The 27,901-nt window shown below is 48.1% G+C and overlaps 1 protein-coding gene across 1 annotated transcript; it reads left to right on the plus strand.

The window, feature by feature from the left end:
* The first annotated feature begins 2,915 nt into the window (after positions 1–2,915).
* LOC149332790 (ribonuclease Oy-like) lies at positions 2,916–27,859 on the plus strand. Its single transcript, XM_089558379.1, has 9 exons — positions 2,916–3,124; positions 7,900–8,143; positions 11,335–11,381; positions 18,647–18,713; positions 19,245–19,315; positions 20,739–20,852; positions 23,569–23,617; positions 25,103–25,177; positions 26,971–27,859. Exons 1-9 carry the CDS (start codon positions 3,054–3,056, stop codon positions 27,088–27,090), a joined length of 858 nt encoding a protein of 285 aa, XP_089414505.1. The 5' UTR covers positions 2,916–3,053; the 3' UTR covers positions 27,091–27,859.
* Positions 27,860–27,901: the final 42 nt, after the last annotated feature.

Here is a 27,901-nt window from a genome sequence, read left to right on the forward strand (position 1 = left end):
TACGAACAGCAGCAGGTAAGAGTGTCAGTCTTTATAAATGAGACTAACGGTGAGCCGTTACATAGGAGTGTTGCAATGGTAACAATGAAACTATCTCGGAAATAAGGCGAGCTATATGTATTTAAGGGTGAAGCTAAGTAATGCCGTAGGGCGAATTTTTTTCGTCCTGCAACACGGTTGCCAACGCTTTTCTATTCATATGCGATGGTCTTCATGTCACTGGTGTGATGCAGGCAGGGGCTTATTATTTTCATTTCCTTTTTTAGGTCGCCCCAACCTATTCATTGTCACTGGTGTGAGCAGGCAGGGGCTTATTATTTTTATTTCCTTTAAGGTCGCCCCAACCTAATTTTTGTCACTGGTGTGAGTATGCTCGAAGAGGGCCCGCATTAAGTCAGCCGTGAGGGCGGCGCCACGGTCCGTGATTACGACCAACGGTGCACCGTGACGCAAGACTATGGATGATACAAAAAACTGGGAAACTTCGGTCGCAGTAGCGCGGCGCAGTGGCTTTGTCTCTGCGTACCGCGTCAAGAAGTCCGTCGCCACAACGATCCAATTGTTCACCGATGACGGCACTGGGAAGGGCCCAGCAGGTCCATGCCCACTTGCTGGAATGGTGCTGTAGTCGGCGGTGTGGGTTGGAGAAGCCCTGCACGTTTCACGGGTGGCGCTTTTCGCCGCTGGCAGTCGCGGCACGTCTTCACGTAGTTCTGGACTGAAGACAGCAACTTTGTCCAGCAGTGCTTCGAGTGGAGGCGTGCGAATGTTCGGGTGACACCCAAATGGCCGACCGACGGCTCGTTGTGGCAGGCGTGCAAGATTTCTGGACGCAGTTCAGATTGCACAACCATGAAGAGGGTTTCCTTGTTTTGTGCGAAGTTCCTCTTGTACACGACGTTATCTCGGGGGCTGTACGAGCACAAACCGCGGACGAAGGCTCGTGGAACAACGACGTCAAGGCCCTCCAGATGCTCGATGAGCGGGCGCAACTCGGGGTCAGCGCGTTGATGCTAGGCCGTATCGGTTGACGTGAAAACAGCAAAAAAATGGGAAGTCGTCCTCAGTGTCAGGCGGGGCAACGTCATTTCTCAGTCTTTTTGGCTCCTGCTTTCTGAGCACAATTTGTACTATGCCACGTAAAATGCAATTGCATTTATTTCTTGCTTCTGCCAGTGCACAAGAGATGAGAACAACGTGTTCGTAAGCATAGCGTCACAGAGCAAAAAAATGAAAAAGACGAGGCATGGAAGGTGTGGATGCGTATGTTCAGGAGCATCGCACGTGTTCTACCTTACCTTACAGGGAGAGTAGATAATTCTTACCGAGAGCAAAAGTTTGGCAACAATGAAAGGGCGACATCGATGAAGGTGCCTAAGGTTCAGGACATAAAATATTAAGGGCTATTTCAAAGCAGGACTCATAGCTTCTGTGGTGCTAAACCTTATTCTTGGTCAAAAATGAATTAGAAGCGCTTGAAGCGAATCGCACGAGTAGAAATCGAGCACAGGGTTGCTACAAATCAAATTCGGTTGGAGTAAGTTCTGGAAGGCCGGTTTGTGGTCTAAGTGCCAACCTTATAGTTTACTCCTTTGTCCTCATCAAGGCCCTGGTGAACCAGGAATGGCGTAACAAAGTTTACGAGTAGCACTCAGATGTACGCCTTTCTTGCCTCTTTTTGCCCCTTTCCTTTTCTGCATTCTTTATCTCTCCTTTTCTTTCTGAAGGAGGCAGGCGTAGTGCCCCTCTGTTTCTTTTCTTCTTGTGTAGGGGTCTACGCCGCAAGACAAACTGATCTCGATCATCTTCATCATCATGCTATTATGACCTGGCGGTAATCACGCCCATGGTGTCGATGATTACTGTGGCAATCAGCCCCTGCACTTCGTCTGTCCCTGCCCGCAAACGTGTGTCTGCTTTCAAACTCACTCCCCTTGCAAGGATAAAATGCCCAATCGTCCCATCTCTTCTTGCTCTTATACCCGCCGTGATAAAACTTTGAGCGATGAAGGAAAGCGAGCACAGAAACGTGCATGTTTTCCCCGCTTCCTTTCGTGGATTAGCCGGTTTAGCTCGAAACGCTTTGGTGGCAAGCAGTTCAGCGAAACCCAACTCACTAAGTGCCTTTCATCGATGAGGCAGAGGGGAAACATACGCACAGTCCAGAGATAACACTGAAACCAACAACGCCACATGCCACTTAAATGTAACTTTTTACTGCACGTATACGTACTGTTATATCTGCAAAGCGCGGTGCAAAGAATGAACAAGGAAAATTCAATCGAAGGAAAAAAATAAACGGCGTCACAGTGTCATAAAACTCAAGAGTTGCCGCTGCAGTGTGCTACTGTGAGATAATCAGGCTTCGTTTAACTGATACAGTGCATCTATTAACCAGGTGCAATCCATTCTCCCGATTATATAAACTCTCCCTCGTTTTGTCCCCTTTCTACCGGTGCGAACTGGGATGGAGACTGAGCGCAGTGCAAATGTGCAGCTTTCGCGCGCGCACTTGAGTGTTTTCAGAGCTACATACATACAAAGTGTACATTCTTATTAGACTTCCGCGAGTACCTCATTTGTATCCGCTCCTATGCGCGCACGTGCCCAGGAAGTCCTGGCGGAATCCCGCTTTTTGTGACCGGCACAGACTCCACAGGACGCCCGAGCCGTGCGTTTAACTGGACGGGTTGGCTGCACGCGCGGAAACCGGATCCTTCACAGCGTTGCTTGCTTCGGCATTTTTTTCTTTACTTAGTTGCTTGCTGCCTCGATAAGTCGTGAAGGTCGCGAAACAGACGCCTCGAGGGCTGCGCTTTTGCTTGCGTTTGTTTTCCTGTCGCTTGGCCCATTCGTTTCGTCGCCGACGACGTCACATTCCTCTTGCCTCTCCCCTCCTCGTTTTCTGTTCTCGCTTTGAGGGTTCCCTCTTGCATCTTTTGTGTTCGTCTCGGCGCCGGTCGACCGACGCTTTCGAGAAGGCTTTTTCGCCGCTGCAGGGGTAGCAGCGGGAGCGTCGCCGGTCGTCGGGGCAGCCCGGACAGTTTCGAAAGATGGCGACCGCGCTACGAGTACTCGTCTCGACCTTCCTGCTGGTCTTCCTGGCTTCGGCGGTCTCACAAAGGTAAACGCAATCGCCCAGTTTGTCAATATTCAATGCCGAAAACAACACGGGCGCCCATAGTTAAATTGAAAAATGACGTTTCGGGGCCTCCTTGTTCGCCGGGATTGGAGCCGAACGTCAGTTTTAGAGGGGTAGAGGCACGAACTTTGGCGGGAAAGTACAAGGCCCTCGTAGCGGGGCTGAAATGTCTCTTATTTTAACAAGATTGGTCGGCGCTCAGTACTTTCCCGCCACGAACATTCCCGACCAAACGGATTTCCGTCAAACACTGGATTTCAAATACAACATTTCGAACACAAGCAGACGATATGATTTGTTTCGACTGCTTAAGGAGGCGCCGTCAAGGAAGGTTCAGACGCAGGCGTGGAGTGGAACATAAGATTTTTAGTGTTGTCCAAGGAACCGCTCGGCGTTTCTACCTACATTGAGTGACGTCAAGGTGCACTTGCCCCAGTTATTGTGACGTCGCCGAACTCAGCGGTTGTTCAGAGGAACAACCAGTGCTTGCCGGCGACGCCGACGTCACGATAAGTGTGGTAGTCCAGATTGGCCGGTTGACCGTGACGTCAATGTCCACTTCAGCGCTCGCGCCGACCGCTACCGAAACCTCCGGTAAAAAATCGTTTCTGCGGGATTGATTCTTAACGCTGCGAACTGCTGTTCTGAGCTTATCATCATGATTACTAGGCCCGCAGGCCTCTTTCAAGGCGAAAAAACGAACACAGTAACTGACACCTTGTCGTTTTCAACCAGGGCTGGGCAAGATACTTCAAAATAGTATCTTCGATACGATACTCGATACCTTTGAAAATTGTATCTCCGATACCGATACAAGATACCGAACCGAAATCGATTTTCGATACAAATACTTGATACTGTATCGTCGATACTTCGATACATCACTAAAATATCAGGTTTTGTTACGGCTAACGAAGTTTACATAACGGAAATCACTGTCTAATAATGCCGGTAATATAATGGGCGGACTTAGGAAATGTGCGCGTGGTTTCTGTAACCTTTAGTGTATTTCTATAGAGCACTTTTCCTGAAAGGACTTATAAACGAATCTGACCGCATAGATCTGTTGAAGCTCCGCTGTCTGCGCAGTTGGCCTTGTTAGAACTTTAATTTGAACTAAAGCCATATATATGTTAAAGCGATTGCTTCCGTAAGCAGCCCAGTGAAAAATCATTGAACACAAACTTCCTCATACGAACCAATCTGTGAGCACTTGGTTATATGAATAAACCTGAAACGTTTTCTGTTTTTGGTTCAATACTATAGAGTACTTACCCGATGGCCTGTGCCTTTGATCAAACTAAATGATGCAAGCTCCGTTCATTTGGGAACCGAACAGTTAGTTTGCCAGTACTGCGATAACAAACTTCTGAAGCTGAAAACTATTCTTGAAGAGCTAGAACGAAAACAACAGGTAAAATGTCTGAACGTTTTTATTAGGCAAAAATTATTCGTTACGTTTACTTGAAGGTCTGAAGTAACAACATTTGTTCGAACCGCCTGTCCGAAAGAGCTCCGCGATGTGGGCGCGCTATAATGGTGGGCACGCGTAACGCCGCGAGGGCTACTGGCGTATACCGCAAATTAGGAACACGTGTGAGTGAGCAGTCGCACTGAAATAGGACGTCGAACAGTCGGACAGCGCAGAAACGCCGATCCAGAAGTGGTAGCTTGGGAGTTGGCTGAAAAGCAGTGAAGGTGCTGCTGCCCGTCTTGTACTACCGCCTGAGCGAGGGCTTTTACAGCTTTTTTTTTTTTGTATCGAGTATCGTAAAATACACGATGCACCAAAAATGTATTTTCGATACCGATACTCCAATACTCTAGTTTTCAGCACGCGATACCTAATACCGATACACAAAATGTATCGAAAGATAGTATCGAAGATACATGTATCTTCGATACCGCCCATGACTGTTTTCAACGTATCTTCCTGACTCAAGAGCAGGATTCCGTCAAACATTCCACTTAAGCGCTAAGCAAACAGCTAAACCTGGCGTGTCATCGGGTCAATGTTTGAGAGAAAGCATCCAACCTGTGGCGCTCTGCGTCGTCATTTCCTAAGCAAGGTGTGTTGCTGGGCGAGTTGGTTGCGGTACATCTTGAGCGCAGTTGTGTGTCCTTCTTGTTCTGGTCCTTTGTCTGCAAGCGCTGTTTTTTCTCAACATTTCCTAAGAACGGTTGCTCGAAGGGAGAAATAACTCGCTATGATGTGCTCCCTTATCCATTCAAATGTTCGTGATCGTGCGTTCTGATCTAAAAGCTTTCCGCGCCGTTTGCCTTAGTCCGCGATTGTGCATGAACTGTCCCGTAACTGTCTTGATCTGCACCATCCCTGGAGTGCCGGCACCATAGCGCTGTCCCTGTAGGGGGGTTTAACGTCCCAAAGCGACTCAGGCTATGAGGGACGCCGTTGTGGAGGGCTCCGGAATAATTTCGACCACCTGGGGTTCTTTAACGTGCACTGACATCGCACAGTACACGGGCCTCTTGAATTTCGCCTCCATCGAAATTCGGCCGCCGTGGCCGGGATCGAACCCGCGTCTTTCGGGTCAGCAGCCGAGCACCATAACCACTGGGCCACCACGGCGGCAGTTAGAAAGAAAAGTACGCACCCAGCCTTTCTCCTAATGAAAACACCCCGCCTTCCGCCATTTCATGGCAGTGCCCGACTCTCTTTCCTTACCGCTAGAAAACGAGCAGTTTAAGGGTAGAATGCGTAATAAATTTATTTACCCGTGGATTCAAAAAATTTCCTTTATTACAGCACATCATAGTGTAGCTTAAACAGCTCTGTTTCTAATGACATAAAGACGGGATATGTATTGTTTGCGAAAAAAAAAAACCTTTGGCCAAATTTGGGACTCACAAATATATTCTCAATAATAAAAAATATAGTGGTGCGAGATGCGTCACTATAGACAGACTATAGACTATAGAGAGTAAAGAGCGAAACGTTACGGCCGCTGCCGAAGAGGAATGCAGCGGTGAAACATCCTTTATTCCGCCTGCCTGCTGCGCCTAGGAAGTCGGCGCTACAGGCATAAACATCCGGTGTATGCGTATGTTCTATAATATCTATAATATGGGTTTACTCGTTAATATGCCAGAAACAGGTATTCAAAGTTAATAAATTCTTCCGGCCAAGTTGGAGAAGAAAAGGAACAGCGACTTGGACAGGACTTAGGTCAGTTCTCAGCCTTAAGTCGTGTCTATGGTTGCGGTTCTTTTTCTTCCACAACATGTCGCACCAACTGGTCCAATATTTCGCCCGGTTGATCTTAATTCCAAACTTTCCAATCCGTCCAAAAATAATCGCTCACGCAATGCGCTTTGGGCTACTCCGCAGCGCCAAGGTCAGCCACGACGGGCCGTCTAAGAGAAAACTCGATCGGCTACGCTGGTGGTGGCATGTAACCGTTCACAGCACGCCTGGTGCCTTCAGAGAGGCTCGGAAAGGAGGGGACAACGGCGAAAACGAAAGTTACAGAGGGGCACCTGTAACTGGTCTGCTGGGCGGGATTTCTCTTCCAACTAAAATCAGATGAACGCGCGTCATCTTTTCGTAACAATGCTGTCACGTGCATCTACAAAAGTAGCATCCCGGTGCTGCGGAATGGCGAGAACACCGCCGCGGTCGGTGCGAGACGAGGACGGCGCCTTGGACGCCGTGCTCACCGTGATCGCTCCGCGTTGACAGGTTTTCGCGAGAGGCTTAAAAATACTCCCTCATACGGCTGACAAAAAAAAAAAAATCCGAAAGTAACGTACAGTTCTTTTACAACATACTGGATGGTGATACTTGTCCAGAAGTTGTCGGGATAGCGCGAAATTTGCCATTTCTCGCCAACATTCAATATGAACGATTTGGGTAAGCGCAGTGAGGAAACAGCTAAGGCATACCCTGATGACATACGGTCTTCCCAGGAGGTATGCTTGGAACGTTTTGGCTCCTGAGCCATCACTAGGGCTACACAGTGCTTTTCGTACCACAGGAATTGCTGTGAAGCAGCCGTTATGACTTGTGACCGTTAAACCACTAATAAATTCTTGCCGTATATATAATGTATAATATTCCCTTACGTATAGTTTAATTATAAAATTCATTCGAAATCTAATTAAACTACATTGGATAACTGACAATTTATTGTTCGCGTATATTGGACGTGGTATCCGACTGGCTACATAACCCGATCTTAATAGTGGTGCTGTGTATACATTGTCCCCTAAACATTTGACCAACACTGTTCTCACTTCGAGTTATTGATCAATTCGCTCTCGCCCTACCATAAGCTTGCCGTCCCGGTTAGCTTAATTGGTAGAGCGATTGCTCCGGTGAAGTGGTGGTCCCGGGTTCGAACCCCGGACCAGGACGAATTTTTCTTTAACTACGAAGTTTCTGAGAAAGCTGTATAGTTTTCCTTTGTAGTCGTATGGCTGCGCTCGGGTTGATGTCATTGAGTAATTACTTCCTTATTACAAATCTACTCCACCTTGGGGGATTCCCCTAAACATTTGGTCAACACCTATTGCAGATATTTAAGGCACGAGGTAATGGGTGAGTGTGTTTTGCTTGACGGTGGCGTTGTCTTCTCACCGCTCTCTTCTTTGACTGCGTGCCGTTGCGCGGTTATATTAGACATTCTTTTTTCAAGTGCAGCGCGCCTGTCAGAACAGTCGCACACAACTTGTCATCAAAGTTCCGATCATACAGCGCAACTTTTTTGTTCTGTTCATTTCTACGCACACAACCGAAGCTTGGCGCAGAATTCACAACGATCATCCAGTCCAGCAAGGACTGCTCACAGAGGAGGTCCGGCCGACCACACTCGCTCGCAGTCGCCGACACGGGGCGGTTCAGGGTCTGCTGCGGACGCCAGGACAGACAGGAGGAGACGCCCAGACCGACCGCGCACTCCGGCTGGCTCCCCGAACGCCACCTACGACTACTTCATCCTCAGCCAGCAGTGGAGCCCTGGAATATGCGCCGCTGATTCACAGGTAAACTATACCCCTGTCAAGCGGGCAAGTTAAGTGCACTTACGGAGAATGTCACTCGCTTTAAGCACACTTTGCCACATCTAAACGACGCAAGTGGAGTGTCACTCGCGGAAGAGTGCACTCAGCTGGGAGTGCGTTCACGGACCACACTTTGAGGGCTGAGTGCGTAGCCTCGCCACCAGCGACTTCAAAGACACAATATGTAGAGTGCATAAAAAGTACTTACAAGTTTATTTTACATGCTATAACACTGTTTTTAGAAAAAAAATCGTTCGTTACATCTACAAGCGAAGCAACAAAACAAAGGAACGAGATCAGTTGCTACATCGCTGCCCGCCGCCACCTTGTTTGTTGCCGAAATTTTGGATAGTCTTGGCTGGCCTTGGCTTTTCTTCTATTTCAATATTTTTTTCATCGTTAAAAACTGTTGAACCTCGTTTTATTTGTGCTATCACCTAAAGCAATCCATTATTATGAGTACTTTTTCTTTTCCATAGACCACTTCAGAAATTCCGCTCATTTTTTGTCGCAATTATTTTTTTACTGCGTGTGCAGTTTGCCTTCCCGTTTAGCACCGTGTAGCCCAAAGTGTCACTCGGGATGCCGAAGCGCACTCTCCGTAAGCGCACTTAACTTGCGCGCTTGACAGGGGTATTACACTGCGTCATGCGACTGTAACTCGACTACAGCACCTGCGATAGAAGTGGGAGCTGAAATAGTGGATCGTTGTTTGCTTGACAGGAAATTGTAGCAAAGAAATTTTGACACGCTGAGAAAATAAAACAAATGTAGAAAACGAATGTTAGAAACCTTGCGCATATAGTTCATTTCCCTGCGAAGTGCACCTTTTTGCTGTTTTTGCTTGAAGGCGTAGGAGAGGTGGTTTAGGCGTCGGGCGACCGTCACCCGCGATGGCAAGCACGACGTTGAATCGCCATCACTTGGGGTCTCGTTCAGAACGAGAATTTCCGGGATCGACCCGGGATGATGCGGAATAAGCGCCGCGTCGCTTTCGTGGGACCACTGATAGGTACAGCCTTTGTCAAAAGTTTGGAGCCCAGGGGGTTTGCTTCTGAGCCACACTGTGTGGTTCGTAATGCATCTCCAGGCTCCAGCGCTCCAAATTTGCTGAAGGTAAGAAGATTTCTGGTCCTGCCTCCTCCAATGGGTAGGACTACCACGAATGCTACAGGAGTCCCACTGCGAGGCTTAGAAGCAAACTCCCTGGGCTCTAAACTTTGGACAAGGACTGTACAACGACTCTGGAACTCGAAATCGAGCTGAGTGCGACAGTACCACATGGGTTGCTTTGAGACCTGAGACCTGCGACTCAGTGAGCGTGAATTGAATGCAGAGGAGTCATTCGGGCTGTACCAAAGGCCCTAGCGGATATACAAGTGAAATCAAGGGGAAGAAGCCACGCTTGAGGCTTCGCTGCAGTTTCGGACTCGGTTCAGCTGCTACCCTTCTCAATTGTACTGATAACATGCAGCACAGCCGTTTTGTCTATTTGCCCAGCAGAATAAAGATTGAAGCCTTTACCTGACATACAACGACTTTCCACACTTCGACGCTGCAGCGAACGCCCGTACTGTACGTTGCGCACAGAGCGAAACGTGTGATCCCGTTATATGCACCGCAGGGAAAAACAGGCGTTTCCAAATTATATATCTACAGTTAAGTGCTAATTGCGTGAAGCGAAAATTCGTGGCGATGGGTTGGCAGCCACCGAACCACTGTCGCTCATAGCGTGGGTCATGTTCCGGCCCTTACAAAAAATGTTTTAGACAGTCTATAGAGTGTCTATAGACTTCTGTCTATAAAGTCTATAGGTTGTCTATAGACAAATCCTAAACAACAGTCTATAGGCAATGCAAATGCCATAGACAGTCTATAGACAATCTATAGATTTATGGCCATACACTTTTAGTAGACACAGTCTATAGACTATGAATAGACAAAAAGCAATATCTATAGGAAGTCAATAGAGTCAGTAAGAAGTCTATAGACTGTCTATAAACCGTTTTTATAAGGGTGGGTTCGCAGAAAATTTCGCTGATCGCCTGGAAGCAGCTCGCAATGCTAGACAATAGCAGAAGGATTAGAGGGTACATGACTTCCCATCCAGCTGTTTAGCACGTGTAGTTTGTTTTTCTAGCGCGGTTTCGGCTAAGAAGCCTCTGTCGATCGCTTTTGAGCCATGCTGGCCATGGATGGAAATAGTTTGGTAGGAATATAAATAATGCAACAAGAAAGGCTGCTGTGGCGCATATATACGTTGTTAATTATAATGGAAACACGTAGAGGAGGAATGTCTCACTTCTCCCAAGTCTCGGCACCACAAAATGTAGTTTAGCACCACTAAGCCGTGTCCTTTACAAATGCGAACTATTACCAGAGGAAGTTCCTCATCTCTTTCAAAGTACTTTATGCTTTTTTGGGGGCCTGATGACGTGAGGTGACTGAACGATGAACTCCTTTGAAGAGAGTAACTCTATAAACATCCCGCTGCTTCGCCAAGTCGGGTGTACTAGTGGCAGCGGTAGGTGATGACCGCCGCCCCGTGCTCTAATCTCCCCACTTCCTTTCATCCCTGTCTATGTTTGCGTGCATTGGCATAATAGGCCATCGGTTTTCGGCTGCCTGCATTTATTGTCGGAACCCAAGTCCATTTCTTCCTCTTACAGAACGTGTACAGTCGGGGACAAAAGTCTCCGGACCACGTGTTCCTCTAACGAAGCCGATAACACTGCTATTGGTCAGCGGCTGGAGACCACACTTGTGGATGTATAGAAGTTAAATTTTTGTTCTTTCATCTCCACAAGTGCGGTCTCCAGCCGCTGTCTGATAGTAGAGCTATAAGCTTCGTTTGAGAAACACGTGGTCCGGAGACTTTTGTCCCCGACTGTACGTGTCAGTTGCGATTTTACACAAGGCTACCCCAAAGCTCTCCAAAAGATTAACGAAGGGATGCAAAAGCTGAAATCAAATAACCAAGCTCCCATGTTTTCACGACGGGAATCTGCACTAACAAGCGCATGTGTAGCTTGCAGCCAGCGTCAGCTGGTCGAAATTTCCGGAGCCCTCCACTACGGCGTCTCTCATAGCCTTAGTCGCTTTGGGACGTTAAACCCCATAAACCAAACCAAACCAAACCAGCGTCTGACTGTGTGCGCACTCTTCCCGTCCAGTGCGTCGCCTCAAGCAAGAAAAACTACTGGACCATCCACGGCCTGTGGTAAGTGGAAACCTGCATGGCGGCGCCTAGCAGCCACGGCTTGCGAAACTACATTCTCTGTTGCTTTCGGTGTCAATAGGCTCAATCACTCGCTGCTTCGTATCACGCGCCCTGTCGCAACCACCATGTGCGCAGTTGGAATGCTAACTCCTTCCCAAACACTCCTTTGGTGGCGGCCCTATGAGGACGGGAAAGATGCTGCAAGCCCGTGAGTGTAATTAAAAAAAAAAGAAAGGTATTAGCGTATGCCTACAAAGAGTGCGAGCTTGGTTAGCATTATTCTGCATACTACATGTCGGTACTGAAGAGAATTTTGTTCATTAAAAAAATTACTGGGGGCACATACCAGGTGTTCCAGCTAAATGTAACCAAGCTTTTAAAAAACACGAGATGTCCTAGCCGTCTGAAACCAAATGACGGTTGTTTAGAGTCGCGTGACCTAGTCTGCGGTATTTTTTATCTTCAAGGTTGACTAATTAGTTAAGCTTAATTAACTAACTTTTTAATGTTAACTTGAGGAACAAAGTGTCAATGAACAAGTTGTAGATCGCTTCGAGAAACACCTTACTGAGACATTTGCAGCAAAGTAATATTTCCGGAAAGTAGTTTTTTTTACCGGCCTTTAACCATAACCCGCACAATAAGAAAAAGCTTCCACATGACAGCTGTGCCACTTCAACGTCCCAAGACGCGCCTTAAAGAATAAAATCCGTTTTTTCTGAAGTCCTCTGCTCGATGAGACTTTGGGTGCACATTGGGGCAGAGAAGTGAGCGAGCAGCTGGTCACGTGATAACTTTCTTTTAAGGCCAATAAATGAAGCTACATAAATCGTAACTTGACGGAAACAGCACTACTAGCGGTTTTTCGAGGCGATCTAAAACTTTTTAATTGACACTTTCTTCCTGAAGTCAGTAATTGAAAAGTTAGCTAATTTAACTTTAATAGTTAATCAACTTTGAAGAGCGAAAAAATACTCAAGACTAGGCCACGCGACTATGAACAACCCTTAGTTGGTTTCACTGTGTCATGTCTGGCATCCAAGAACTGGGCGGCGTAGACGTAGCATCGAAGGAACGTTTATTCCTGCTACTTGGCAGGAAGCCAACAGGTTACATACTGAGCGCGGTGGGCCCGTGCGAGCGGTCTTTTAAAGCCAGCACGGGCTACCCGATAAGAGATAGCCGGGCAGTGAGCATGCGCAGACAGTACGCGATAACACGAGTGCTTGGTTTCGCGCGCACACAACATCTCCTTCCTCCTAATGAGCACAAAGTACTTTTGCTACATTATACAATGCAACTAATGCTATGGCTGATATCTATCAGGAGGTCGCCGGTCCCTCTGTGGATAGCGTCGCTCCCCTGGAGGGTCGTTCGTTGCCGCAGGGGCCGCAGCTGGAAGTGGCTCGTTGGCGCTCTCAGGATCCCCGAAATCTGGAATAAAATCTTCCATGATGCTCTGCTTTGAGCTGTCGATGCTGAGCAGTAGCTGGTCTTGATGACGCCAAATGAGCACCCCACGATTCGTCTTAACTCGAACCTTGAATGAAACGGGGCCAGACTGCTGAATGATAGTGCCAGGGACCCATTTCTCAGGACCTCTGTAATTCCTCACGAGGACCTCATAAAAGTCGCTCACGTGCCTTGCGTCGCACCATATCGGAGAGCTGTTGCTGAGCCACTCTTCCCCCGACAGAAGGCTTGACTGCGTCGAGTCTCGTGCGCAGTCGTCTACCTATGAAAAGGTTTGCTGGAGATTCTCTTGTAGTCGCATGCGGCGTGTTGCGGTACGTCATCAGGAACGTCTGTAGGGTTGCCTGCAAGGAGTCTTGGGGTCGTCCTTTCCGCAACGCAGATTTCATTGTCTGTACAAATCTCTCTGCAAGGCCATTCGTGCTTGGATGGTACGCTGCACTCACGATATGACGACCACCGAAGCCTTTGACGAAGCTCTTGAATTCTTCGGAAACGAACTGTGGTCCATTGTCGGTCACGATGGTCTCGGGTACGCCAAAACGCGAGAAGAGGTCTTGGAGACACTGAATTGTGTGGTACGCCGTAGTCTTCTGCATGACATAAACTTCCGGCCATTTTGAGTGTGCGTCCACAGCAACAAGGAACATTTTGTCTTTCATGGGTCCAGCAAAGTCCAAGTGAACTCTTTGCCACGGCGAAGTCGGCCATGACCATGGATGAAGCGGAGCCGGTGCTGGTTCGTTCCGTTGCTGTTGACACTCTTCACATTTCTTCACGTGTTGCTCTAGGTCCGCGTCGATACCAGGCCACCAGACGTAGCTCCTCGCGAGTTCTTTGCATCTTACGATACCGGGATGACCCTGATGAAGTTCCTCAAGCAAGAAGGCTCGGTGTTTTGGAGGCACGACTACTCTCATGCCGTACATTAAACACCCTTGATGAACTGTGAGCTCCAAACGCTTGTCGAAGAAAAGTTTCAACTCCTTCTCAGCGACATGCGACGGCCAGCCAGCACTTGTGAAGTTCAGTACCTTGCTTAGTAAAGGATCACGCCTCGTTTCACGAGCGATGTCTTGGCCTGTGACAGGCAGCGTTTCCAAACGAAGCGAATAAAAAGTTTCGCTTTCTTCTGCCGATTGCTTTTCGCTGCTGTCGAGCGGCAAGCGCGATAAACAGTCTGCTTCCGCATTATCGGTAGATTTCTTGAATTCAAGAGCATAGTTGTAGGCTGACAGCGTCAGCGCCCAACGCTGCATGCGGGCAGCTGCCATCGCGGGAATGCCTGTTTTCGGGCCGAAAATTGTTTGCAGTGGTTTATGGTCAGTCACAAGCGTGAAGAACCTTCCGTAGACGTAGAAGTGAAACTTCTTTACGCCGAATACGAGGGCAAGGGCTTCTTTCTCGATCTGACTGTAGTTCTTTTCGGCACTTGACAATGTGCGGGATGCGTAGGCAACCGGTCGAACTGATCCATTGATCATTTTCTGCGAAAGAACTGCGCCTATGCCGTACTGAGATGCGTCGCAGGCAAGTTGAAGCGGTCGCTTCGGATCATAATGGGCAAGAACTGGAGGGGAAGCCATAGCTGCTTTTATCTCCGTGAAAGCAAGCTGGCATGACGCATCCCACGTCCACTCTTGTTTGCTTTAGCAGCCTGTACAACGGCTGTGCCAAAGTCGACAGACGCTGAACAAACTTGCCGTAATAATTGACCATCCCAAGGAATGACTGCAGTTGCTGCTTGTCTTTTGGAGCAGGCGCATTTAGCAGTGCCAATACCTTTTCAGGCGATGCGCAAACACCCTCGGCGTTGATGACGTGGCCCAGATAACGGAGCTCTCGTTGAAAGAACGAGCACTTATCGCGCCGGATGCGCACACCGCGTTCCTGCAATCTTGACAAGACGGCTTCCAAGTTATGGAAATGCTCTTGCTTGGTCTTGCCTGTGACCAGGATGTCGTCAAGGTAGCAACTGACTCCTTCCAAACCTTTCAGCATGTTGTCCATAATTCTTTGAAATATGCTTGGGGCGGACGAAATGCCGAAAGCCAGACGGTTCATAGTATACAATCCCTTATGCGTGTTTATCGTCAGTAGTTTCCGGGAGCTTTCCGCCATAACTACCTGCTGGTAGGCCCTACTCAGGTCGATCTTCGAAAATTCCTCTCCTCCTGCAAGCGCTGCTAGAAGGTCATCTATCCGAGGTAGCGGGTACCGGTCTACTTCCAGACAGGGATTGACGGTGGTTTTATAATCGCCACACAGCCGGAGGCTTCCATCCCTCTTCACTACCGGTACCAAGGGCGTTGCGTATTCGCTTGTAGCAACAGGCGTTATGATGCCCAGCTTCTCCATTTTCACAAGTTCCGCTTCTACTGCACCTTGCAGAGCAAAGGGAACGCTTCTTGCCTTTACAAACTTCGGCTGTGACCCTTCGCGAAGGACAAGCTCGGCCTGCTCTTCCGTGATGGTACCTAGCTCATCCTTGAAAAGTTCGGAATGGCTGTCTAGCATGGCTTCCAGCTTTTCTTGCCAGTGCTTTGACATTTCTCGAGAGAGACCAAGGTGATTAAAAAAAACTAGGTTCTTCCAATCCAGACGAATATCTTGCAACCATTCCCTGCCGAGGAGTGCCGGTCCTGTAGTGTCCACGACGTACAGGGGAAGCTCCACGCTCTGGTCGTTGTGGTGCACGACGACTTTCGCCAGACCCTTCGGTTTTACCATAGCCCCAGTATACGTGCGCAGCTTTAACGATGCTGGCTGAAGTCGCTTACGTGGAAACAGCCTCTGGAATTCGCGCCATGATATGACGGATACGGCTGCGCCGGTGTCAAGCTCCATCGTCAGTTGGACACCGTCAACGTTCACGGGTACAGTAAATGGGTCTGCGTTGACTGATTTAAGTGGGACAGACGACTCGTTTCGGACGGACGTGAGCATCTTCACACGTTTCCGGGGCTTTGCCTCCCTAGCTTTCTTTCCTTTCCTGCAGGCGCGTTGAATATGCCCTTTTCGGTTACAATTATAACATGTATCGCCGATATGAGGGCATGCTTCGCTAGAATGATTGGGTGACCCGCAACGGAAGCAGCTTGGCGACATCACAGACTGCTTTTCGCCTCAAACCTTATTCACTTCGTACGCCGGGGATGCGCTGTTATGCGTGAACGCCGCGCTTTTAGTTGCAGTTTCCATGGCAAGAGCTCTATCTACGGCCTTCTGGAAGGTTAGCTTCTTGTCTTCTGTGAATAATACACGCTGAATGTCCTCGCGGAGCAGGCCGCAAACGAAACAGTCCCGGAGCGCTTCATCCAAGAAACTTCCAAATTCGCAACTCTGCACCAGCCTTCGAAGTTCCGCGACAAATTCTGTAATGGACTCACCGCTTCGCTGTGACCGCTTGTAAAATTTAGCACGCTCTGCGATGACGGACGACTGCGGCGCCAGGTGATCGCTCAGGAGTTTCAGAAGACTGTCAAACTCTCGTGACGACGGTGCGTCCGGTGCCGTCAGCGACTTGAGCAGTGCGTAGGTCTTCGGGCCGATGAGACTTAGGAAAGCAGGAACCTTCTTTGCTACTGGAACATCATTGACCAAAAGATAGGCTTTCAACCTTTCCTCGTACGAGCGCCAGTCACTCGTGGTCTCGTCGAAAGGTTCAATGTGGCCGATGTGACTCATGACTCACTTGGAAGTTTCGGCTGCCGTGATGCCAGTTTCAGGAATTTCACCGCAGGGAAATCTTCGTGGCGGGAAGCTTTTACACAGAGGCCAGGTTCTTCACACCGCGAATTCCGTACGGCGGTCATCCCATCCTCGTCGCCAATATGTCATGTCTGGCATCCAAGAACTGGGCGGAGCAGACGTAGCATCGAAGGAACGTTTATTCCTGCTACTTGGCAGGAAGCCAACAGGTTACATACTGAGCGCGGTGGGCCCGTGCGAGCGGTCTTTTAAAGCCAGCACGGGCTACCCGATAAGAGATAGCCGGGCAGTGAGCATGCGCAGACAGTACGCGATAACACCAGTGCTTGGTTTCGCGCGCACACAACACACTGGACTAGGACACTTCGCCCTTTTTACAAGTTTGGTTACATTTAGCTGGGACACCCGGTATATATCTTACCTGCAACTTATGCCAAAGCATTGCGATTCTATTCCAATTCTAATACAGGTCTACTCCCAATCTATTCGTGTTTCAATTCTCTTCTAATTTTCTTCCAATTCAGTTGTAACTTTATTCTCTTCCTTTCTAGTTGGAGCAGTTGTGAGTACTTGCACTGACTATGATGCTGGTTTACAGTTCGTTTTTTTCTCGCATTTCATGACGTCATACTTCTTCGAGCAATGGCGAGTTTTGTATCTGCGCCACTCTTTTGGGTGGCGCCGAATTTTCATGTCTATGAGCCGTGTAATCAATTCGCATTATTAAGATTCTGAGAATGACGCATCGCTGTCCGCAGTAATTAGCAGATACTCAAGCATCGAAAAGATGGATTCCTCATGCGCTCAGACAGCTGGATGAGTCGATTACGTTTCGGGAGAAAAGGCATTTTCAGAGCAATAAAATAACGACACGGGCGCGGGAAGTACGGATTGACGTTGATACAGTGTGTCAAATGCTGCACCAAATCTCAGTCAGCGCTGAACCAATGCTGGACCAAAACTGCAGAGGCGTACCCAAGGCCAAGAGTGTCCAGCGCTGATTGAATGCCATTTTCTTACCTGTGCCGTTCGCTTCTTGTGCTTGAAAATGACATCTCTGCTGAGCTGAAACCCTTTAGGTACGGATTAACGTTGATACCGTGTGTCAAATGCCGCGCCAAATCTCAGTCAGCGCTGAACCAATGTTGGACCAAAACTGGAGAGGCCAAGAGTGTCCAGCGCTGAGTGAATGCCCTTTACTTACCTGCGCCATCCGCTTCTTGCGCTTGAAAATGACATCTCTGCTGAGCTGAAACCCTTTCTCGCACCTCAAGTTTTTCACGCTAGAGTCCATGGGAGCCGATGGTCTGCAATGATTCAGCGGGGTGTCTCGTGCAGGCAACTTTTTCGTGTGGAATAATGGCTTGTGGTAGCAGACAAGCAGTTTATCCGTCTGGAAATTCCTTGCGACCCCGCGCTTTTATCTCCATATATAAGCATTGTCCACAGGTGCTCCCGCATACGACGACAGAAAGGAATGCATACGCATAATTCGCGAAAGCTATCAATCATTATGAAACCGCCCTGTTATGTTAAGGCGAAAGCCTTTAATGCCTCATACTGTCGTTAGCAGACGCGTCGGCAGCCGTGTCGACAGCAGTGACGCCTTTCGGCGTCACTGCTTAAAAGAAACTGCGCCGAGGGTGGGAATCGAACTAGGGCCTTTGTCATTTGGAGCGGAGACGCTACCACTCCGCCACGAAGGCTCAAGGTTCGAGCATGAATAAAGGCGCATCTAGGGAATGCATGGATTTCATAAATAAAATAAAAGGAATAAAGTAAAGAAAAGGAAAAATAAAAATAAGAAAATAAACAAGAATAAAAACAAAATAAAAATAAGATATGGAAATAAAAATAAAAACAATAAGAATAAGAAAAGGAGCAAAAATAAAAGATAAAAAATGTGAAAAATAAAACGTTAATAAAAACAAACAGTGCGCCAGGAGACGCTTTCGCCTTGCAGCACTTTAGAGAGCCAAAGTGCCACCTGAATTTTCTTTTTTTAACTAAATGCAAGCGCCAACCAACTGTACTGGCCCGGGCTACAGTTTTTCCTTGCCTTTTTTTATTTTTCTCCACAGGCCGTCGGGTGATTACAGTTCTCCCAGCTTCTGCGTGGATGAGCAGTTCAACGGCAGAGTTCTTGATGTGAGTGGTAGGATGGATATCGAAACATTAGAAGCAATGCGAATAGAGTACGAATAACTACGCTTAGTTCCTAATGCTTCACCAGAAGGGCCCACGAAAGAATGTTGCCAAGACAGAAATGCAGTTAGGCAAAAGTTCATAAGGGAAGGCTGCTTGAAAGATACTCTCTATATGCGAACTCTTTTCTGAATGTTTTTACCTAAGTTTCAAAAACAATTTAGCTGGGAACTGTATAACCGAATCGCAGGTATTTCTTAGCTTTTAATCAGCAGAATTATATGCACTACAATCATTATTACCTCATTACCCTACGGACGAAGGAAAGGATATTTTCGTCACCATCATCTGGACTTCTCTTTCATCCTACCTATAAATATCAAAAAGATCACTTCACGTTGTGGTTTTAACCCTGTGTCATTACACAACGCTACCATTGTGCTTTTGAGGCCGGACGCTCTTACACACTAAAGTATAATAGTTAACCTCTAGTGAATCATATCCATATGTCTCAGTTACTTGTTCTTCCTGCAGCCCATCAAGAGAGACCTAAACAAGTACTGGCCTTCACTGACAAGTCCAGAAGCAAGGTACTTCGCGTTCTGGTAAGTCGACTGCCCGTCCTGCGCGCAACTAATGTTGAAGGCAGTGTGAGTGATTGAAAGAACTTTCATTTGTCCAGCAAGGAATAGGGAGATTCGGTCCCCCCACCTAGATGACGGCCATGATTTCTCAAGCTTTAGCGGCGCCTTCGGCCAGTTGGAATGCACAGAGTTGCTCGTCCGGGTCTAAACTGAGCATAAGGGTCTCCCATCATGCCTCATTTATAATCTTTCCGCCCTTATTGGGCGCCTGGGGCACTTCCATGGAATGTGTGCAAGGTTTGCTTTTTCTTTGCACAATTTGCATTTATTACTGTAGTGCTCTGGCTAGTAGCTGGCTGTATGCCAGTGGGTTCGGAGAAGTGTTCCTCTGAAGGAGACGCCATACAACTGCCTGCGTTCTTTAAAGTGATGGGTGCGCAGGTCGCCCTTTTCCTCCTGTAGTGGTTTGGGATTTCTCTCAGCTGACCATGCCATTCTGCCTTGATCCTGGTACTGACGACTCGGTGGCTGGGCATGTTAGTCCTCCAGCCGTTTCGTGCACCGCTTCGTTACCTGGGAGAGAGGCGTGTGCTGGTGCCGAAATGATTTGGATCGCCATTTTGTCGCTATGGTTGGCCAGTATCTTTGCTACTTCCGGAGAGACGCGTCCTTCGGCTTATTACCTCACAGCCGGTTTTCAGTCGCTGACAATGCACTTTGCTGTCGTCTTGGTCATTGCTAGGGTGATGTGGAGTGCTAGAGGGTGGCTATCTCTCAGCACCACAAGCATGGGGCTGTCGGGCGCGCCCCATAGAGCCCAAAATAACAAACCCGTCAGTCGAGCAGTGGGAGGAGCTTCTGTCCAGCTCCGACCCGCAAGGTCAGCTTGCGCTGGTTGAGCGGGCCGAGGAGGCAGCTAAGAACCAATAGGATCCTGTACCTGGGAACACCACCTGCTGCTGAAGACCCCAACCCCTAAACCCCGTCCCATTTTGCGGAATAAAGTTTTATACTACTCCTACTGCTAGGGTGATGGCAACCACCTCTGCTGTTTTTGCATTATTGGTACTTATCGAGCCGCTGACTTAGGGTTCTTTATAGCATCGATTGCAGCTACGGGCCTTTTTTTCGGCGCGTCTGCGGTCTTCAAATTTCAATATGGAGAAAGCTAAAGAGAAAATGATCTTAAGCAGCAGCTGCCTTGTTTTGGGCGGAATGGGTGCATCTAAATGAAGAGGTTTAAACCTTGTCTTTCCCGAGGCTCTCCTCTCGCTTGTTCATTTCGTGATTAAATTTACATCTAGTGTCTGCTGTAAGCAAAGGTTGATTTCTGCAAAACTTAGGTTCAGCTTCACGCGCATTGTCTCCAAGAGTGCTGAAAGAAAACAGCACGCATGATGGTGCCCCTGTAATACCGTGAAACTTGCGACCCTTGTTTTTTCAGGCGGCACCAGTGGCAGAAGCATGGCTCCTGCGCCGGCGACGTTCCTGCGCTCAACGGCCTGTTCAAATTTTTCAACTCCACCCTCGCCGTCTACCACAAGTACAACATATTCGAGTGAGTTGACCTTGTCCACCTGTCTTTCTCTGATTTGCTCTTGCCACGACCTGTTATCGTAACTGCGGCTTGTCCTTCGTACTTTCCTTTTCGTGGCAAATGGTGTGTGAGCACTACGTATAGAGGCCGGATATATGACACCTGAGCGTGGGGCCCCATAGGTGGACGCTCTCAGCTATAGTCGGATACAATTCAAGAGCGTAGCGGTTTTTCCCCGGCAAAGGAACCCCTTCCAGCTGGCGGCTGTCGGCGGTGTTCAGCATGCGCTGTACGCCGATGACATCACCATCTGGGCCACTACGGGAAACATAGGAGAGATGGAGGAATGCCTGCAAGCAGCGGCGAGCGTAGTTGACCACTATGCCACGTACTGCGGCCTCCAGTGCTCCCCGTCCAAGTCTGAATTTGTGCATATTCGATCTTCTCCGAAATGCAAAATCTCCGTTCAGCTTTCTCTCGCAAGCGGCCCCATCCGTGAAGCGAAGGAGCTACGAATACTCGGTCTCTTCATTAATCAACATCGTAAGGCAGACACAACTCTTGCCAAACTCCGCAAAGTCGGCGACCAGGTGGGCCGAATGGTTCGCCGCGTTTCCAACAAGCGAGGAGGGTTGCGAAGTAAGGATGCGATGCGGCTCGCGCATGCCTTCGTAACAAGTCGAGTACTGTACTCGACTCCTTACCTCCGCTTACGGAAACATGACGAAGATAACTTGGAGATTGTACTCCGCAAAATTTTCAAGAGAGTCCTCGACCTCCCGATATCCACTTCCAACGCGCGACTCCTCGCGTTGGGGGTGGTGAACACCTATCGAGAACTCCGCGAGGCGCATCTCGTTAACCAATACACGCGTCTCGCCCAGACCGTGTCCGGTCGCCGCCTCCTGGACCGGTTACATATCAGACATGATCACCATACCATGGAACGGGTTCGAGTGCCAGAACTGTGGAGAAGCGCCCTCTACGTTCGACCCCTTCCGGCTAAGATGAACAAGGAGGACCTTAATGGCCGGCGCCAGGCGCGGGCGAATGCCCTGCACCGACACTATGGCTCAAAGAAACACGTCTTCTACGTCGACATTGCAGGCCCCTACCGCTCCAGGGGGGAATGGTACACGGCTGCAGTCATACACGAGGGAAAACAGGTGGACGGCCTCTCGTTCAGAGCGCCCAACTCAACGCATGCGGAGGAGGTGGCGATCGCCCTCGCAGCCTCCCATCCCGACTCTAAATTCATCCTCACAGACTCTCGCGGAGCCTGTCGTAACTTTGAGTTCGGTTGGATCACTCCACTCGCTCACCAAATTTTACACCGCAGTACTCGCGACGGCGATCCAACTCATCGCTCAATCATATGGGTCCCCGGCCACCAAGGCATGCCAGGTAACGAAGCCGCCCATGAGGCAGCCCGCGCACTCACTCACCGGGCACCAGGCGTCCCTTGGGAGGAGCTTAACCCAGACCACAGCCCTCTACTTTCTTTTAAAGAAATTACTGAGCACTATCGTGCCGAACACCAGCGATACCCAATTCCTATGAAAGGACTGGGTAAAGCTGGCGAACGAATTCTCCTCAGGCTCTTTACAAACACCCTGCTGTGCCCGGCGGTTCTCAAGCACTTTAATCCTTCTTTTGACGGCCGCTGCTCATTCTGAGGGGAGGTGGCCGACACCTTCCACATGGTTTGGGCATGCAGAAAAAATCCTTCTCTCCCCCCAATCACCCCTTCCCCTACCCGAGAGGACTGGGAGGCGGCCCTGCTCAGCTGCCAGGAACTATCGGCCCAACAGGCCCTGGTTCGGCGGACTTGTGTAGCGGTCTCGACCAACGGGATCCCGGAATGAGGGACTCCGCCTAGTATTGTAAGGGGTGAGACCCATTAGGGGCCTCTCCCCGAGCACCTCTCTGTACATTACAAAATAAATGATTTTCTCCTCCTCCTCCAGCCAATGGTATCGGCCGATTCTCATGACCATGCTATTGTCGCAAAGCAGGGAGTGGGAGATAAAAGTGATAGACCCTCCCTCCATGGTCAGGGATAGACCCCTCTCTCCACTGTGGCACCGCTCCCTGAATTGTCGCACTAGCAGGGTCATGAGAATCGGCCGACGCCATTGGCTGGAAGGGGGTCCTTTGACGGGGAAAAGCCGCTGCATTCTTGAGTTGTATCCGACTACAGTCAAGAGAGCGAGTGTTGCCGCACCTCCCATACAACCGCACAACTGACCTGTGGTATGGTTTCTTGCTCGCTAAGCGGCGCTGGTGAGCGGTACACAGAGGTACAATCGTGTACTCGTCGCTGGCACTGAGCCAAGCATGGCAACCAAGAGACATGCATTTTTTTTAACTATTCGCTAATTTGGTATAAGTAGTCAGAGCCGAAAAACAAACAAATAAAACTAAACAAGCGAATTAATGTGATGCATATAGGTAACCGTAGTAGACATAAAACGCATGCGACAGCTAGCTCTCGTCACGCCCTTCTCGTCCGGTGTCTTCCGTTTCTCGGTCGATAACGGTAGGGAGGCTCGCCGAACTTGGGGTCCGACTTTACAGCTATAGTGCTGCAGTGTGTACTGACACCCTAGGGTTTTCACACGATCGCAGAATTTTTGAGGAATGAAACAGAGGTTTTTCTCTAGATGTTTTACCTCCTCCAAAGCAGACGTCTTGTGTGGGCTCATTTGATGACTCAGTCCACTCTTTTCGTGCGCAGGTTTCTTTCCAACAGCCTGATCAGGCCTAGCGTCGTGAGAACGTACTCGGTGAGTCAACCCGTTTGGACATGATTCCTGTCTGTAAAAGGCGCAGCCTGGTGGTTTTCATGCGCAAAAAAAAAAAACGTAAATCAGTAAGCCAGGACGTTGACCTTGACAAGTTTTATAGTAGGCCTGTGTTGCTGTATTTCAGACTTTGTCCTTTGTGTCACTATTATGTTATGCAGCTATGTTAAAAAGAAAACGCAATCTATAGACTACTTTAAAATATTTGTAGCAATTTCTGAGCGCTATATATATCATAGGCACTAATGATAACGGCAAATGGTAACTTTTGATCGATAAGACTGGGTAGTCACCTTTTACTTTTAGTTTCACGAATAAAAATGACTAAAACGTAAGGGGCATCCGCGAGGTAATAAAGCACCCAAGGAAGAAATCGTTAGATAAACAGTACCTGGGAATTTATACAGTGGGATTAAAACGGGCTACAGCATATGCCGTATTGCGGATCGCCGCTCTGGGTTCTAGGACGACCGGAAAGATCACTGAGTTTTCTGCTGCTTCAGTGCAACATCGCGTAGCTCTTTGCCGTAAAAGCTGCTGTAGTGAGTTGCGATGGTTAATTCATGTCCTTGAACTTATCAGTTTTTCTTGAGCAATCACTGCCATTTTACCCGGTCTTCTAGGCACATCGATACATTACGCATGGGAATGGGACATGTGCCCGACGTCACCAGGTCTTTTAAAGCGGAAAGCTGGGCTAGGTTTTGATATCTATATTTAAGGCACATGGTAACCAGCGCTAAAGACAGGCATAGAAAAGACACTGGCACCACGAACGCTAGACATTAGGTTTTATTCCAGACTGACACATTCAATATATAGGCAAAAAAAAAAAGATATATAATCAGGTACGGGTCATTTTTTCAAGTTCAGATCACAAGGAACGTAAAACACTGGAAGCCTTCCTCATTTATATGGAATGACAGTCGTGCGTAAGTAACCCATCCTTATCATTGTCATGGAAAGAATTACAGTTCTTGAACCGGAAGGATGCCGCTGCACATGCCGCTTTAGGGTGTGATCTTCTGTACTTTTTTTGCCTATACATTGAATGTGTCTGTCTGAAATAAAACCAGTTGATGTCTAGCGTTCGTGGTGTCCGTCTCTCTTCTGTCCTTGTCTTTACCATGCGCCTTGAATCTAAAGAGTCACCAGGTCCAGATGCCTGTATTTGAGAGCCGTCATCAAATGCAAAGATGTGTACAGTGTCTTTGAACTGGCACTTGACATGAACATCAATGGCGACTTGCGACATTCATAAACATGGATTGACTGCTTTGTAAAACATACTCATCCGTGATTTCAAGATGTGATTGTTGGTTTCTGGTCTGTGCAATGACTTGAGTGGATTTTATGTCTAGCGTAAGTTTGTAAGAGAGGCGATGGAGCCGCACAGAAACGGCCTCGGGTGTCTGTTGTCATTGAACTAGTTACTCAGTAATCTGTCACCTGTGGCGACCGTTACAGGCTGGAGAAATTCGTAACGCCTTGTCCGACGACATTCGGGAGAAAGTCAACATTGTCTGCAACCAAAGAGCGCAGGTGAGTTTCTCTTTCCCACATTGACCTAATGAAATTCGCATGCAGCCTTGGCGGACATTTAATTCGAGCCTCCTGGAATTTTTCCCGTAGTCATATATAGTGCCCAAGCAACATCGTGTTTTGCGGATTTCGCACTTGAATTACTTGCGAAAAGCGGCGCACTCAACGTTATTTCTTGCCTCTTTGCGTCGCTTATGTAGATATCACCTGCAAGTCCACAAACTGGAGCGCCTCGTGCTTCATTTTGTCCGCAAACAGTTTCTACGCAAACTTTTCTGACTTAGGTTCATCTCGGAAAAACAAAACCTAAGCCACACTGATCACTGAACAAAACCTGCCTAACATGATGTAAGGCTAATGGCCCCTGTTACAGGAGCAGTTTCAACTGTCGTTCAGATCTGACGACTGTGGACTGTGTTTCCGCAGAACATTGCTCAACTTCCCGGTCATATGTTGTAACACCATGTGCGGCCAAATAATAACAAAAGATTGATATGAACGCTCTGAAGTTAAAATCATCATCTTGTCACTTATTTTCCTGCGTTCCGAACTCCGCAAAAGCGTTGTGGATTTGCATGCCAAAAGGAAGTCCCCACAGAGTCAAAACAATCTAGTACGTCATGTTTCTTGGCCGCACTTTTCTTGATCGCGATATTGATAGCGCATTGAGGTGGATTGTTTTGTGAACTTTGTACATTTCGGTGCATACTAATCAGGTCAGCAATATTCCTTGCTATCACAGGCCGTATGGCAGCGGGAAATGTCGCTGACTTGGAAAGTGCAAGTGCGCTGGGAGTGTCGACCATTACGTTGTGATCGGAACTACCGATCGCAGTTGAGCTCATTGGTAGAGGGCGCTATGTGTAACGCTGGCCAGCTTCTGTTCAAGCCAACTGCCATTAGACACAAGTGCTCGCGAAATTTTCCATGTAACAGGGTTGTAACATGTCTCCACAACCATTCAAGTGACAGCTCGTGGCCATCGCCATGCTTATCTACAAAATTAGGGACGACAAACAAAATTATTCTGTACCGTTTGCAGAGAATTTAAAATACATCTCCAGATTTTGTTCGCTTTTCTTGGGCCTCGTTTTGCAGTGCAAAAAATGCAAACGATATGGCATCGCTAGAAAGACCGTAAGTACAACTAAACATCTTAGATTTTTATCCTATCCGAGTTGCTGGCCGCATTTAACTGAGTTGTTTTGTAAAATACTCTGTAGGATACACCTACAAGTCCTTTCCACGTACTAATTGCTTTGTTACAGTGCAAAGGCTGCAAAAAATATAGCGCTCTCAAGCGGTCTGTAAGTATATGCCTTCAATGTGTGGCCGCTTTGGTCTGCGCAAATTCATTGTGGCAAAGTATGTATGTTGCCAGTTCAGTACAGCAAAGTACAGGATACTTGAAGAGAACCCTCCAAGGGGGAGTAGAGTTCAAACGAGGGAATAGTTACAATTAGCATTCACCTCAGGCAGCTCATTATTGTAATGATTTCCTCATTTGAATTCCTCTCCCGTACAGCTCGGAGGCTTCCCCAGAACTACTGTGTTAACTCTGTTGCCGCTATGAGGTATTGATCAATTTGTCCTCACCTTGCTATCGTTCCTAACGGTAGCAGTCAATTTCATTGGTGGAACGAACAATTCCCCCAGGTGTGTTTACGGTTTTACTTTAGAGCCTCGGAAAAGGAGATAAGAGGAACATTCTTAGCGTTCACGAGTAACCAGATGGTTGTGCTTGAGCTGGTGTTAATTTTAATTATTTCCCCATTTAAATTTCTTTTTTACAGGGCAGGGATGCACCTGTCCTAACCGAGATCCGCTTCTGCCTCAACAAGCAGCTCGAACCGGTCAACTGCCAGGGGAAGAACGGCGGATGCGGCCGAAGGAACTACTACCTCCCGGCATAAACATAATGCATTCTACGTGGACACACGCGAACACCAAAGACAAAAAATCAAGCCTCCGGAACAAGGGCAGCAACAGCGTTATATGCTTAAAGGTAGAGACATGGATACGGTTTAATGTGAGGAATGTCCATCTCGCGCCTAAAAGTGCACACTGCGGAAACGTACAGAAGAGAGATAGCGGGGATATTAGGTGATGTAATGATGGCATAATTCAATGGTGCGATGCTCACGTGGGGTTCGATACACGATACACTTGCAGCGCTCGCACACGTCCCCATACGTATGTCACACATATTCAGCCTTCATAAATTTTTCACACTAAGTCGCCTCCGATTTATTTTATGACTTTTGTCGCGTAGCGCTCATGTTGTTCTCATTTAAAAGATATGACCCAACAAGGTGTGGCACAGGCCACTCACGCAAAACCAACATCCTTAGACAGCACGTCCACCACGAAGCAAACACCTCTTTTCGTCTGCTAGCCGCATGATCGACATGTCATAAGGACTATGGGCCGAACATTTCACGAGAGACGACGTAAAAAGAAAGATTTTCATTCTGTATTATTATCGCAATATGATCCAATTACAATCTATTTTCTCCGCTTTCGCCGAAGAGCGGCATCAGTGAAATTAGTTGTCCAGATACAAACCAAAGCAAACCGTGGATTCAATGAACGCACAATATCCACACTTCGTACGCTGCTTGCATCGTTGGTTCATTGCTCTTCTACCTCTGACTGTTCAATAAACATCGCTTGTAACCAGTGTGTGACACCATACAAGTTCTATTCTTTCCATAGACTTTTCAG

Source organism: Amblyomma mixtum, chromosome 8 (assembly GCF_055824585.1).
Source record: "Amblyomma mixtum isolate Tamu chromosome 8, ASM5582458v1, whole genome shotgun sequence".
In the NCBI taxonomy this organism is placed as follows: domain Eukaryota; kingdom Metazoa; phylum Arthropoda; class Arachnida; order Ixodida; family Ixodidae; genus Amblyomma; species Amblyomma mixtum.